The 15,627-nt window shown below is 38.9% G+C and overlaps 2 protein-coding genes and 1 long non-coding RNA gene across 3 annotated transcripts; 2 read left to right on the top strand and 1 right to left on the bottom strand.

Annotated features, from left to right (window-relative positions):
- Positions 1 to 2,157: 2,157 nt before the first annotated feature.
- LOC103717131 (outer envelope pore protein 24, chloroplastic-like) lies at positions 2,158 to 5,397 on the bottom strand. The gene is made up of 3 exons (XM_008805402.3): positions 5,142 to 5,397; positions 4,674 to 5,039; positions 2,158 to 2,422 (listed from the first exon to the last, which is right to left on the bottom strand). Exons 1-3 carry the CDS (start codon positions 5,346 to 5,348, stop codon positions 2,342 to 2,344), a joined length of 654 nt encoding a protein of 217 aa, XP_008803624.1. The 5' UTR covers positions 5,349 to 5,397; the 3' UTR covers positions 2,158 to 2,341.
- Positions 5,398 to 7,314: 1,917 nt separating this feature from the next.
- Positions 7,315 to 13,921, top strand: LOC120106066. Its single transcript, XR_005508291.1, has 3 exons — positions 7,315 to 7,390; positions 13,159 to 13,251; positions 13,549 to 13,921. It is a non-coding gene; the product is annotated as an uncharacterized LOC120106066 (long non-coding RNA).
- A 10-nt stretch (positions 13,922 to 13,931) lies between these two features.
- Positions 13,932 to 14,885, top strand: LOC120106067. The gene is made up of 2 exons (XM_039118920.1): positions 13,932 to 14,382; positions 14,596 to 14,885. The coding sequence occupies exons 1-2, from the start codon at positions 14,283 to 14,285 to the stop codon at positions 14,883 to 14,885; spliced, it is 390 nt and encodes a 129-aa protein (XP_038974848.1). The 5' UTR covers positions 13,932 to 14,282.
- Positions 14,886 to 15,627: the final 742 nt, after the last annotated feature.

A 15,627-nucleotide genomic window follows, 5' to 3' on the forward strand; every position in this document is an offset into this window, starting at 1 on the left:
TAGGATATATTTAACATAAAAAATAACAAAATTATAACAAAAGGAAAGCTGTGCACAAAAAGAGGTTTAACCACGTAGAGAACACCGTCTTAACTGTTTCCAGAGGTTAACTATAAAATAACCGAGGCAGTAAGGCCTTTGGAGGTTGGTATCAAGGATCTGGATTCGTGTCTCGCCTTCACTCAGATTTTGGTTGGGTCCTTGTTGCCCAAAAAGACAACCCAAGAGGGGGGGTGAATTGGGTTTTAAGTAATTATTGCAATTAAAAACCTTGTGAGTAACTAATTAAAACTTATTTCAAGTGAATTAATTAGTTACTATATGCAGTGAATAAAGGGAATGGAAGAGACAATGAAACAATCACAAACACAAGAGATTTTATAGTAGTTCGGAGCTAACCCTTGCTCCTACGTCCACTCCCCAAGCTTCACTTGGGAGTTCACTATAATTCCTCGGATTACAGCCGGTTGTTTTACAAGCTCACAACCCAACTTGTTGTTTTACGAGATCACAACGAACTCGGTCGGTTTTCACAGGCTCACCGACTAGAACCACCCGATTGTTTTTTCGGGATCACAATCGAACCCTTACACGTTGGTTTTACCCTCGGCTCACCAACCAACCTTAACACCCTTGATTCAATCAGGGGATTGAATCAAGTAAGAAAAAACAGTTTGAAACAAGTAAAAAGATAGCTTCTTGAAAATCGTATTTAAACAATATAAACAAAGAAGAGTTAGAAGCCCTCAAACAGATTTTTGGAGGTGGAGAAAGGGGCTTCTTAAACTCTTCAACTCCTCTTGAATGTGCTGAAGATTTGCTGTCAGAAGGGGAGCTTTGAATGCGAAGGAGAACGTTGGTTGGATGAAGTTGAATGCACTTTTTCCTTCTTTCTCTTGTATTTACTCTTGAGAACCTTTGGTAGGTGGAAATCCTTTTTTGTTTGAATGGAATAGCTCTCTTAATGTCTATTACTGTTCAATCTGGCTATTTAAGCAATCCCCCTTGAAAACTAGCCGTTAGACACCTTTTTGTGGCCGTTCTGCACACTCTGCAACTCCTGACACAGTGTCCGTTGGGATCGGAGTCGACTCGCTCGATCTGGAGTCGACTCGGCTGTTGCTGGAGTCGACTCATGCTTTACTGGAGACGACTCGCCCACTGTTCAGGATTTGAATTAAAGTGTTGTCCCGTTCTGGAGTCGACTCGGCCAAACTTAGAGTCGACTCGCCAATATCCGGAGACGACTCTCCCTTCTGGAGACGACTCGTTTCAGGGATCCAAAGATCTTTCTTTCGGATTTATTTCCTCGAGTCGACTCGGATTCTCTTGGAGTCGACTCGGCTCTCAGAGCCTGAAAACTGGTCTTCTGTCTTTGGAGTTGAACTGCCTCGGAGTCGACTCGGACTTTGCAGGAGTCGACTCGGTTCTCAGAGACCGAAGTTGGCTCTCTGACTTTTAGTCTTGCATTCCTCTGAGAGTCGACTCTTGCTTTCTTTGGAGTCGACTCGCCAACCGTTGGAGTCGACTCGAGTTCTTCTGAAGTCGACTCGGTTCTCAGAGTCCAAAACAACTTCTCTGTCTTTCTGTCTGTTACTCCTTGGAGTCGACTCGAAACTATCGGGGGTCGACTCGGCAAGCATCGGAGTCGACTCGAATTCTTCAGGAGTCGACTCGGTGACAGGGTCTGAGATTCATCTTTCTGTCTTGTTGTTTGTTCTCAGTCGGAGTCGACTCATAATGTGCCGGAGTCGACTCGAGTCTGTGCTAGAATGTCTGAAACACTTGAAGTCGACTCGAAATCTTCCGGAGTCGACTCGCGTTCCAGACTTTGGTTCAAACTGAGTTCCATACTTAGCCAAAATGTATTGAACCAAGGCTAGAGATAATTAAACATAAATTCACAAATATTTGGCTGAAACACTAGATTGAATTTATTAGTATAACATAAGATATACTCAAATGCTTTGAGCTCATCAAAATCAAATAGGGTTATAATCAATCATCCTGATTCTAAAAAAGTAACTAGATCTAGGCTAAATATAAAATGATAGCCAAACAAAGGAATGGTATTAATTTTCCATTTTCAGGCTAAATAGGTTTATGTCATTATTCAACATGAAGAAAACAAGAGGATCGTCAAGAAATCCATAATTTAAATACCAGTCACCAAAGGATTTGCTTGGTCAAGAAACCAGTTTCACCACAATACATTAACTTTCAGTATTTGACAGAAAATAAATAAATTCTTTTATAGAAATTAAAACCATCTGGAAAACAACAATTATAAAATTACAACCATCTCTATGCTTATATCGAAGAATTTTTTAGATTCTGTAAATCAAATCTCATAACTCCATGTAGTCTCAGCTGTAAGTTTTGGAACTGCAATTTTCTCCGCCATATTGATGGATCCAGAAATCTGGGAAAAGAAGCCATAATTCAATATGATAACCATCATTGAACACTAAGAAAGAAAATATTATGCTTAAAGCTATATAACACTAAGAAAGATAATATTATGCTTAAAGCTATATATATAATAAACAAAAGAGTAAAGAGGATAACCTCAGATGATATATCTGCGTTGGTGAGGTGTTCATAATTAATCGGGCAATTATCAAAACAAATCGAATTATGTATAACTGTGAAAGAGATTTGTTTTATCACTACTGATGCAAAGAGTGTTGTAGCAAAGAGAGTCAGTGTCAATCTAACTAGAAGGACCACTGTATGTATCTAAAGGTTTAATAAATGAAAAGTTGTTGATACTGAGCTCTTTTTGGGCAAAAAAGAAAAAACAAAAACATAAATTTAAAAAAAATGTGAACAAATCTGCATCAGGAGGGTGCAATAAACAATAGTAGAAACAAAACGAAAAGGACAATTAAAGAGTTAAATGCAAGAAAAATCAATATAGATAAGAATCTTGAGAGAAACATATTTACAATTACTTTTGAAGCTTAGCTAGAATAGGGAACCAACATCAGCCTGGTCTTAAGAATAAGTGCAAAGAGTACGAATAGGTGGCATGTCTTTGAAGATATGCTGAAGAAAGTAAAAGAAAATTTAGTTCATTTTAAAAGCAAAGCGATCAACCTTCCATGTAATTGCTTTGCCTTATTATGATTCGGTATACCGCTCCTACTTTGCCACCTCTACCAGAACTATAAAACCATCAAAATCACTAAAATCACATATTGATGGATCTGATCAAAAATGAGTTTAGAGGCCTATCTTTGGCCTATGTAACTAAGGATAAAACTGATCTAACTATCCTGGACTGCCTTCCCTTGGGTCTCATATGAGGTGATAATTGGCCTACAAGGAAAAGTGACTATAAGATATAAATGATGGAAACATAGACTAAGGAAGTTGGTTAAAATGTCCCAACTTCAAGAACATTATAAATTTTCCCATTGAAAAAAGTACTTAAGAACTCATGTCAAAAGTTATAGTTTCCTCTTCAATATTACAATGACTCACAGGGTTTTTGCATTTATACCATTGTAAATATATAAAATTGGATCTATATTTACAAAATTATAAACCCTTGCAAATTTATTATTTATATGCATATCCTTATAATTTTTTTTATTTTTTTTGCTCATCTATCCATTTTGAGTTAAGCGGCGGGTGGGTGGATGACTATATTTGTATAAAAAATAATTTATAAAAATATATATAAGCAAATAGTAAAATTCATAAGGTACATATTTAATTTCAGATATGTATAAGGATATATGTGTAAAAAAATATAAAATCATACGAATATTAATTTGCTAGGGTATATAGGTAATTTTAAATATTTATAAGGGTAAATATATATAACATCTTTTAAGAAAACTGTGCTGATTTAGGTATTTTATTACAATAAAGAAACCAATAATTATAGACCCCAAGTTTTGAGCTTTTTGCTTATTTTATTCTCACGAAGACAGCTACCAAAAAGAAAATCTAAGATGAAAGATATGATATATAGAAAGTATTGGCGGTATTTCTATTTCACAGAAAAATCAGGACGGCTTGACAGTAGGGTTAAAATCGGACCGGATACTAGCATGTCTATATCTATATTTATTTTATATGACGAATACAAATACGGATACGAATGTCAGTCGGATGCAAAATTCTCATAATTATTTTAAACGGATATGAATATAAATTGAATATCAAATATAGGTATAAATATGGATATAAATTAGATGATTAAACTTTATGACCACAAAATCAAAGATATTACTAAGTAGATAATAAATCAAATTAATAACATATTAATGTGGATATTTATTTTTTTTAAAGTTTCTGAGTATCATATAAAATTAAATAGAGTTACAAATAGAATTGAATATTTGGATACGTATCCGATAGCTATGTATTCATATCTATATCAATCTTTTTATAGCTATAGATATGAATACGAATATTAGTCAGATGCTTGAATTTTTATTCATATCCGGATAGATTTGGATACGAAAATGGATTTGACGAATATTATCCAATCCACTTTTATCCTTTTTTTTTTTTTTTTTGCTAGGAATGGTGAGCTATTCAAATATTATTATATAACAGCATTTAATCATTTAGTAGAAAATTATTTTCTAAGAAAAAATAAATGAATAATATCCCCCTGAAAAAAAAATGTATGTATTTATTTATTTTATTATGTTTACCTTGATGGTTGTATTGAGGGGGATGTCCCCGGTCCACTCGAGATCGACGCTCCGGGAGGAGGTTCGGAAGGTGGCCTTGACGGCGTTGCCCCGTTCGAACTTCCTCGTCACGGCGACGTCCCAGGCGTTGGCTTTGACGTCGTAGCAGGGCTCGATCACCGTCCGCCGGAGCGCGCCGTGCGCGTACGTGTACCGCACCTTCCACTCCTCTGTTCCCAGCACGTTGCTCACCGCGATCTTGTTCGACGCGTCTAACGCCACCGCCCCTTCCACCGCCGTCCGATTCTCCTTCCGCGCGTGCGTGTACGTCAGATCCACCGCCTTCTCCAGCACCTTCACCGAGTTCATGAACTGGAACTTGACATCCTGATAGACGGAAGGAATGATCGATTGACGGCGTTAGGAAAAAACAGCGAGGATGGGGAGGGTGGGTTGACGGTAACGGTGGCTGGGTCCTGGCTTGCTTACATTTTTGTGGGAGTAGTCGATGGAGAAGGAACCGGGCTTCTCGAGGGCGAAGGAGAGCAAGGAGGACAAGGAGGGGCGCCCATCGGCGACGACGAAGTCGGGGACGGAGGCCTTGAGCTTGACGTCGCCGACTTTGGTATCCACAGTGAGGGAGGCGGTAGGGAAGTTTTTGATGCTCTCGTACTTGCCTGTGAGAGTCGCCTTCATCTCCCCCGCTTCTTTCTTTGCCTCCCTCCCTTTCTCTCTCTCTTCTCCCTTCTCTTCTAGGAGGCAGATGAAGGGATACGGGAGGGAGCGGCGTGTGCCAGGTTGATCACATTTTTCTTTTTCTTTTCGTTTTTCTTTTCTTTATGCTGTATTTCCTTTTTCTTTTTCACTTTATGCTTATTGCAGGAAGGGGGTTGGGGCGTCGAGAATCCATATTTAATTTGTTGTGTTTGAGAAGATCAAAGTGCATGGAGAGTGGGTCGGCTGGTAACCTCGCAAAGTAATCTGTTGTTCATCCATATTTTAGTGTTAACTAAAATATGATTCACCTATGCATATTTTAGTTAATATAAAATATATTATTATTATTATTATTATTATTTTATTTTTTTGCTAAAACGGATGTATCATACATGGCTGGTATGAATACATCCAAAAAAGTCAAAAGATAACAATTCTCGGAATGCTTCGGGTAAGTCCTTCCCCAGCCAAAGAGTCTTGCCATAATTGTTTGCTACGTAAGAGGCTATCCAATCCGTTGCCCTGTTGGCTTCACGGTATACATGCTTTACCTGAACGGCCATCCTCCCATATATCATAGCCCAAATGTTCCTAAGCAGCGGGTGGCTATCGTCCACACTACGCGCGCCCTGATGGATCCAACCAATGACTGTCATTGAGTTACCCTTCAGCACTATAGTGCATGCAGGCAGAAAACGTAAAATATATTATATTAACTAAAATATTTTAGTTAATATGTTGTTAACTAAAATATTTATATTTTAGCGTTAAAGTAACTTATTGTATGGAGCTACTTGAGAGGGCATCACTTATGCGAGGCGTGTGCTGAGAGCAGACTGCAGATGTAGTGATGGTTGTAGGCCGCTGCTCCATAACATTGATTGTAGGCCACCACTCTACGACATCTATAGACTCTTAGATGAGTTTGGTTCTTATTAGGCCATACATGTCTATAGGAAGGCAAATAGTATTGTTGACTAGGTGGCTTTTTTTGCAGCCCATTACTCACTCTAAGGGGTTCATTCAGAAAAACCACGTATATGTGCGTTACTTTTTTCTACTATATTTTTTTTCTAGTTTTATTAGCTGCACCCATATTGGCATGTGAGCCGCCATTGTAAAAAAAAATAAAAATAAAAATAAAAAATAAAAAAAATTGCTTCCAATGGGAACTAGATTAACGAACCTTTCCTCTAAAGGTGCGTGCTTTTGGATTTGTAGCAGGCGTTTAAGATGGTCTACGGGAAATGGGCAGTTGGTTATTATATTTAATCAACCTCGCATCAATACCATCTATCTGGACGGGGTAATTATACCCTGCACTCGGTGTACCACCTCAACGGTGCATCAGGTCAATTACTTTCGTCAAAAAAAAAAAAAAAAGCGCTCCGCCCGTTCTTCCAAAAAAGGGAACCCTGGCCACTGCCCTCTCGAGCGAACGGCGGAGGGGGAAACGCCGCCTGCGCCGGTCCTCTCTCGAGCGTCCTCTGGCCCTCTCCTTTCTGGTATGACCCTCCAACGGGAGGAGACCATAAAGCTTTCATTTGAGGTCAATCTCTGCCATACAGAACAAAAAATTCAATGCCCATTTATTCTTGTCACGCTTGGGCAAGTATTGTATGCTGCTTGATCCAGGACCCTATTAGTGATAAATCCTACTCAGAGATCTGAGCTTGTGACAACGTGGGGCTTCTAATTTGTGGACTACAAGTGGCAGGTTAAAGCCCATCTTCATTTTCGCTCATCTCCGCCGTCCATTTGAACCATATGAAATCTCATCGACGAACTCGCTGATCGGACGGCTATGATTGACCGCAGCAATAAAATAACGTTCAAAATACCCTATGATGGGGTGCGATGCATCCTCCCATTTCCCGCCGAGGCTTTGGCGACCGTTTATTTATTTCCTAATTCATTCATTCATTCATTCCTCCCCCCCCCCCCCTAACACTCCACCTGGGGTTCTGCTCCCAAGCCGCTGCTTTTCGCAACCTTCAACTCGTTGGATGACTTCTCTCCAGGTCAGTTTCTGGCAAATCAATAGCATTTGGATCTAGTTTTCAGTTCGATCGAATCGCTACTGCAAATTAGGGCGCTGTTTCCCATTCGTTTTTCTAATTAGGTTTAGGTTCGTGCGGATCTTTGTTGATAATTTTACCAGCTCTAGGATTCGATTCAAACCAGGATTTTTGCAGCTAAAATATCTAGCTTTCGTTCTTTGACCGTTCTGTTTTCTTGTTTTTCCCATGAATCGGTTTTCTGGTTACTGTTTGAGCTACATTGCTGGATTCTTTTTATTTTTTTGATGTTTAAGCTCACTATTCTTGTATGTAACCCCTTTGTTTGTCAAAGATCTGGTTATCCAAGGTTTCATAGGCTCATGAATTTAATTTGCTACCGTGGGTTCAAGAGGTGCATTGGTCAGAGGCAAAATAGATGCATTAGGAACAGAGTGTGAGGCATTAGCGAGTATATCAGAGATGACTATGGTCTTTGCCAATGGAGCATCAGTTGGTGGAGTTTCATATGAGGGCATTTGTTGAGTGGAGTCCATTGGAATTGAAGGACCATATGTGGAGGCTAAATTCGAAGGAAGCCATTCTTTAAAGGTAGTGACAATTGACTCAGGAGCACCACGTTGAAGAGGCTGGTTCTTTAAATAGAAGTGTTGCCTCATCAAATACCACATGGCAAGAGATAATGGTCCGCCGAGTAAGAGGGTAGTAGCATCGATACCTCTTGTGTCTATCACTGTAACCCAAGAAAACACTGGGTAAAGACTTAGTATCAAACTTACTTGTTTTAGTATCCCATATGTAAGGAAAGCACCGTGAACCCAGAACCCGAGAAGAACCATAATCTAATTGTTGATTGTGAAGCAAATAAAATGGTGACCGCCATTGAAGAGTTGTTGAAGGAGTTCTGTTAATTAGAAAAACAGCAGTGGTAAAAGCTTGAACCCATAATTTCTTAGGAATATTTGCATGAAGCATCATAGTAAGTCCAAGTTCTCTTATTACTCGATGTCGTAGCTCTACAACCCCATTTTGTTCGGGTGTGTAGGGACAGAAAATCTGATGAATGATACCTAATTGTTGCATATGGTTTAAAAATTGCTGATTAACAAATTCTCCATCATCATTAGTTTGTATTATTTTAATAGATTTTTCATATTGGCGAGTAACATACTTTTCAAACAACAAGTACTGAGCAAAGAAATCTGACTTCTGTTGTAGAGGAATTAACCATATAAACTTTGTGAAATCATCCACAATTGCAGCATAATATCGAAAACGGTTAATAGAAGTAACTGGAGCAGGTCCCCGTAAATCAATATATATCTTATCAAAGACAGTAGTACTTTTAGAAGAAGGTAATGAAAAAAAAGTTTAGACATCTTTCCTAATTGACAGCTCTCACACATGGGAGCTGCTACTTTATTGGACACAACCTTTATTAAACCAAAACTGCGAAGATGTGCTACGACAACTGCTTGAGGATGGCCGAGCCGCTGATGCCATAATTCTTCAGTGACAGCTCGAAATTTGGTTGAGAAGAAGGCAGCCGACGAAGCACGAATGGAGTACAAGTTACCCTATTTTATTTTCCTCATCAGCACCTTTTAGGTGACCCGGTCCTTTATGACAAAATCTTGATTTTTAGAACTCAGTTAACTGGATAATTAGAAGTAAGTTGGCCAATAGATAACAAATTCCTCTCTAAATCCGGAACCAAAAGAACATCAGTTGAGGTAATTTGAGAAGAACTAGAACTAAGAGTAGCATCACCAATATGAGTTATACATAAGAAATCCCCATTCCCAATAAGAACATGATCAATACCATTGTAGGGACGAAGGTTATGCAAAATACCTTTTTTAAGAAGTCATATGAGCTAAAGCCCCTGTGTCCGACGTCCATTCTTTATCATTGGCATCTGAATCAAAATGAAGAGCTGCAAATGCCTTTTGTAAATGTCAGGTTGAATGGCGTGATTAAACCTATGCCAGCAATGGAGGGCATTGTGACCTATGCAAACAAGATCACGATTGTTCTCTTGGGAATTGTTAGGTGCAACAGGGACAGAGTTGCAAATATTTGGTTTGGCCGAAGATTGGTTAGCAGGACTAAACCCCTTACCTTTAGAGGAGAAATTACCTGAGTTTCTTGGCCCTTTGTTATGTGACTTGGAGTTGTTTTTCTGCCCAAAGAAGGCAGTGTAGGCACCTTGGTCTGGAGAATGAAGGCTCACACGTGTTTCATAACTTTGCAGCAAAGGAACCACTTCGCCATAGGAGGGCATAGGAGGTTTGAGCATTGAAGTAGTAAACGGTTCATAGCGAGCACCAAGATTGTTAAGCAAAGAAAAAACCTTTGTTTTGTCATTACTGGATGTTCAATAGCAGCTAGGCTATCACAAATACCTTTAAACTTGCGAAGATAGTCATTGAGAGACATTTGTGGATCTTTCTTCATGTAGGTAAGCTGTTAAGTGAGTTGAAACTGGCGCTCTTGAGAGGTTTGAGCATAGGCTTCTTCAAGAGCAGACCAGACTTGTGCAGAAGTATCAAGGCCATTGACAATGCCAAGGGCTTCCTTAGATAGAGTTCCGATGATCCACGCTCTAAGAAGATGATCGGCAGTTTTCCATTTTTGGTACTTAGGGTTTGGAGCATTCGATCCATCTACTATTGGAAGTACAGCAGCCGGCGATGACATGTCGCCAGTGAGATAGCCTACTAACTCTTGGCTTTCTGTAAGAGCAAGAATCTACTCACGCTAAAGAGGATAGTTTTCAGGTTTCAATCTGAGTGACAAAATTGCCAATATTAAGAGATGCGGAAGATATGTTCTTTTTTTGAAAGAAAGAAGGGCACTCCTCACAATTTAAACGCTCGGATACCAAGTAAGAAAAGAGAGTTCGATGGATGTTGAAATCTCACCACACATGCAATCATGGGTGCAAGGTTGTATTTATAAGCATTGAGATATATAAAGAAGAGTTTTACAAGGGAACAAATAAAGCAAATTACAAAAAATTAGAAGAACAATCAGCATTGTTTTACAAGGCAACAAATAAAACAAATTGCAAAAAATTAGGAGAACAATCAGCACTGTTTTACAAGGCAACAAATAAAGACTCGGATCCAGATGATTTGAATTTTGAGCATGGCTCCAGATGATTTGAATTTTGAATTGATTTTGAATTTGAATTTTGAATTGATTTTGAATTGATACAACTAATATAATGGAAATCAATATTTGCAATGCCTAGGACCATAGGTGCTATTTTCCTTGTCCATGCCTGAAAATATAGTTCCTAGGCTCTCTGTAGATTTATGGGTAGGATGGGGGTGTCCTAGTTTTCCATGGAATTGGATGCTCCATGTACCGACACTCATGACAATGGATACCTTGTCCCGGACCATTTCCTAACTAGTCCCGTATTGACACAGGGGATGGTGGAATGGGATAGTGGATGCCCTATCTCTGTCCATTTCCTGCCTTGTTCCATATCGACACTTGGGATAGTGCGCTGTCTCAACACAGGATGGTGGAATGTCCAGCAATCCCACGGTATTTCAGAACTTTGGTATTTTTTAAGGTTTGTGATGATTTCATATATTAGGGTTTTAACAGTTGGGATAAATCTGGCTTTACCCAAACCTAGAACTTGTGATCCAACCCCTGCACTGCTTCCTATATGGAAATTGATCTTTTACGTCTTCCCATGTCCAGGAACATCCCAAAGTTCATAGTCTGCCAATCAAGTAATCTGCCTCTGACTCAATGACACTAATATATTAAAGACATTATCAAATAACTACATTAGTGAAAAGCCTAAATCTGCTGGGCCATTAGTATCTTGTGCAGAAGGTAGATAGAATAGGTAATTAGGCTGGTTTATTAGGTACCATTCTGGTGCATCTAAGAGGCTCATGAAATACGTAAGAAAGCTGTGTTATAGGATTTCATGTTATAGGTCTGTCAGGTGTGCTGGAGGGCTAATGATGCTGCTAACTAGCTTAACCAATGTGATGAGGAAATCTTTTGGCTTTTAGAGGCACTGATTCAAATCAATATGAAATGTGCTCCAGTGACCTCTCTGTCATGGAATTGGGATTTATGGCAGTTAAAACAATTGGCTGAGGCCAAATAACTTAAGGGCTGCATGTCGAAGCACTGTGATAGCCATTTGCTACAGGTAAGGATTAGAAGTGAAAATCTTGATGATTAAATGGAATACATAATAAGTCACACAGAGTACGGGAGCTTTATCTGATTGGTGTGTTACTATATATTGTGCCATGTATGCTACAGATGCGGCATATCCTCTAATGAAAGGATTAGTAAGATGAAGGATTCTTGATTCATTGGTGTGGATGGCACTGATCTAATGGAGGATTCATTATGTTAGGTTCTTTGGCTGGTTATGTTGCTTGAGTATGTGGTAGAACTGATTATGGAAATGTATCTTCTAAGCACACCTTTATGATGAAATTGCTCCTGAATATCGGTACAATAGAATTTTTGTGATGAACGAGATCAAGGCCTATAAGTTGAGCAATCTAAGGGATCACAACATTACCTCGACAACCTTCCTTATGGTCAGAACCCAACCATTAACCTCATACCATGCATTTAGGTTGCCAAATCCGACATCGAGGTACTATCCAAAGATGCTTACCTGTATGAACGTAGGTCCAAATTCCAAGACTTCAAGACATCTTTAACAAAATGATATATGATGCTTTTGAATATTAAATTTCAAAAACTTGAATTTGTATGGGAGACTGTTGAAACCTGTTGATATGTTAACTCTCTTGTTTGGTTGACATGGGGCTAGCCATGTCCTCTGCATTTTCTGCACTTTACACAAAAACTTTTTGAGTTTCACATTGACTCTTATGGTTTGGAAGGATCATTGTCTACACAAAAAGATTTAGTCCTACATTCCTTTCATGAAAGTATCCACTTTGACCTTACATTTGAATATTCACCTTGGAATTTGCCAACACACAACCCTTGCTGTAAATAACATGAGACAAAATGATGTAGTGCATGAGTTGTATTATCATCCTTCCTTCACCTTTTATATTTCTTTTGTTCTTTCAGCTTAATCTCTTATTATTTCCTTTTCTCTTTTACGTTTGCATGAAACAATTTTCAGTTGTTATTTTTCCAGGCTAATGCAGATGCTGGATATATAAATGATAGCTCAAACTTGTCCTTGATTGTCAAACTATCTGTTGTCCTTGTAGCATGCTAGAGTTTTCCTGCACTGTCTCTGAAAAGTTAGAGCAGCTTTTGTTGTCTTCTTCTTCTCATTCTATCAAATTTATCGGTGGTAATAGCTAACCACTGTTAAGTTTGAGCCAATCTTCCTCAGAGTGCATTCCTGGGAGTAAGATAGGGCAGTTATCTCATTGGAAAAGAGCGCTGTCTTCACTTTGCACCACTGATGGCGAATCTATTCTGCATTGCCATAAATGCCTTAGAATTCAAACCGGATATTTGTCCTTCATTTCTCTCTCTCTCTCTCTCATCACTATGTTGCTGTCATAAGCTGCATGATATATTACAGCGCGTCACATCCCCAAAATATCTATACCACTAGACATGAAAATCGTATTTACATGCAAGGGAGAAAATAGAGAACCACAAAAATGACAAAAGATACATGCAGCAGTAGATGAATGGGCAAAAAATTGTTGTTTATTCTTTATTCTTTTATGTTTGATATGTGAGTTTTCTATCCTTGTTTCCTTATTTTTGGTGGGTGATGTCAGGAGTTCAATTCAAGCTTGACAAAATGAACAAGGGAAGAACTGGATAACCTGAGAATGTATGCACTGTTGTGTCTCGGGAGCAGCTTCAGGAAGGTGTTACTGAAATTTAATTTCATCTCAACAATCTGATTTTTAAAATCTACACTTTTCAATTATATAAAATCTTGCTGAGCATGATGTCTAAGGACGTTCTGTGAGCTTATCATGGCTTTTGTGTTGCACTTGTTATGATGCATAATCTGTTACACAAGTTTTGCTGTTTTGACTGATACTAGCAACTAGGGAAACCTCCTAACCTTTTCTGATCTTGGGTGGATGCTAAAATCATATTAAATATGCAGGTCATGACCACCAGTAATAACTTGCCTCTCTGTTTTCCATATGCTCCAGGACTGGTCCTGAAAAAGGAAAGGTGTCTCTTGAGAAGGAAGGGTAATTATAGACTAGCTGCCAATTTTTCTACACTGGCCAGTCACAGCTATACAAATTTCATTCAGGCTACCATGGGGGCTCAAAGCTTAAAAACCATAACTTTACGTCCCCTAGGAGACAATCATTAAGGCTTAAGGCACTCAGTGCCATTTATGAAGCAGAAGTTGTCAATATTGCAAATTTACGTACAAAGCATCAGCAGCAATTTAATGGAGGAAACTGTTCTACTGTAGCCAAGCGAATCAAAGTTGAGGTGCTTGAGCCTGAAGAAGGTAACTGTACTTCCAAATCAAATGAACATGTTAATGATCCCACTGAGTGCAGCTATCCTGAGAAAACATATTTATGAAGAAACTAATACCGACCATGATGACCAAAGCCTTAGTGACTTGACTTTGAAGGACTTGCGAGCAAGCTGCAAAGCTAAGAAGAAGAAGGTCCTGAAATCTGTTGCTTCTGCAGAAGTTGGTCTTAGGAACTACTCACATGTTGATCCATCTCAAAAGTGGAAGCATGAACATGAGAAACCAAAAGAAGAGAAGCCTGACCTTGAGGAACCCCTTGTTACTTTGAAACTTTCAAAAAAGTCCACTGCAGATAGAAACCAAAGGAAGCATGCAGGATTATCCCCAGTCTCTTTGGGTTCTATTGAAGCGGTGACTGCAAAGACATGTTCCCTATCTTCTAATGACATGCATGGTTCAATGCCTGTGGCACAAATGAAGGCATCAATAGCAGATAGGCCTTCAGAGGACAGTGCTGCAGATCTACATGACTTAAAAAGTGAGGCAGGTGAGATTTAAGAAAAAATTCATGTGATTACCAGAATGTCTATGGTTCTGAGTGTCCTGTCATGGACTTTATTGCTGAATTTGATGTTATATTTAGTCATTGTTTCAATTTCCTGATAAGGCCGAGGAAGGTAGCTAGGAATTTAATTACCTCTGTATTTCTCTGTTGATTTTTTATATTCTTGTACTCATGATGTTGCTGTTTCTCTTGCAGAGACTGTTGAAGAGGACTTTGGAGGTAGCGCGAAGGAAAACTTTATTGAAGTAGACCATTCTCTCCTGTCATCAACAACTTATGCTGGCAGTTCAGAATTGGTTTGTCATTTCAAAACTGAGATCATGGAACCTTGTTCTTTGGATGGGGAAAACACAGTAAATATAGCTACTAATTCTACTTTGGACATTATTAGTTCTGGTAATTCTCTTGACAATTCATCTGCTGAGCTGCTTCAGAAAGTTAGTGAAGGATTAAATAATTGTTTCCCATCATCATCACCTGATTAAAGAGGACTCTTCATGTTGATAGCCCTGAATTGGTTTATACCATTAAAAGGGAGATCTTGGAAAATGATTCCCCGCTGCATCAGAATCCTGTTTATGTTGCTGCTTCCTCTACTGTGGATTTCATTGCAAAATTTAATTATTCTGAAAAGTTATCTACTGAACCATTTGGAAGACATGAAGATGTCTTGGAGAATGGAGGATCAAATTCTTCCAGTAATACATCAACAAACTGTTGCCTTAATGAGGTCTCTACTGAATATATAGAACCTGATCAGTGCTCTCTATCAGAAAATGAAGAACATGCTAATGAAATCAGGAAGATGGACCTTTCAGAAATGTCCAACCGGAAACTTCGTCTTTCCTTAGTCTCTATACACAAAGCAGTTCCCTTCGATCTCTGCAGCTCTGGACCAGCCTCTATGACCATAGATCCTGGTGCTGATATCCCTTCAGCTAGCAGCCATAGCTACAGAAGCATGGATATCAAAGTTGCAGAGGCTTGTGCTTCTGTGTGGGGACATGAAGATTCTCGAAGTTTAGCTCATTATTACCTGTACAACAGATGCCAATATGTAGTCATATAGAACATGCGACCAATGCTTGTAGCCTCCTATGCAAGGAACATGATTTGGAATTAATCTTTAATACTGCTACAGAAGGTGAATGCTCTAATAATTCAGCTTATCATCCGATTGCTGCAGATGAACGTAGCCTCCTTTGCAGGGAACATGATTTGGATGAA

The sequence above is a fragment of the Phoenix dactylifera genome, unplaced genomic scaffold (genome assembly GCF_009389715.1).
Source record: "Phoenix dactylifera cultivar Barhee BC4 unplaced genomic scaffold, palm_55x_up_171113_PBpolish2nd_filt_p 000445F, whole genome shotgun sequence".
NCBI classification, from domain to species: Eukaryota; Viridiplantae; Streptophyta; class Magnoliopsida; order Arecales; family Arecaceae; genus Phoenix; species Phoenix dactylifera.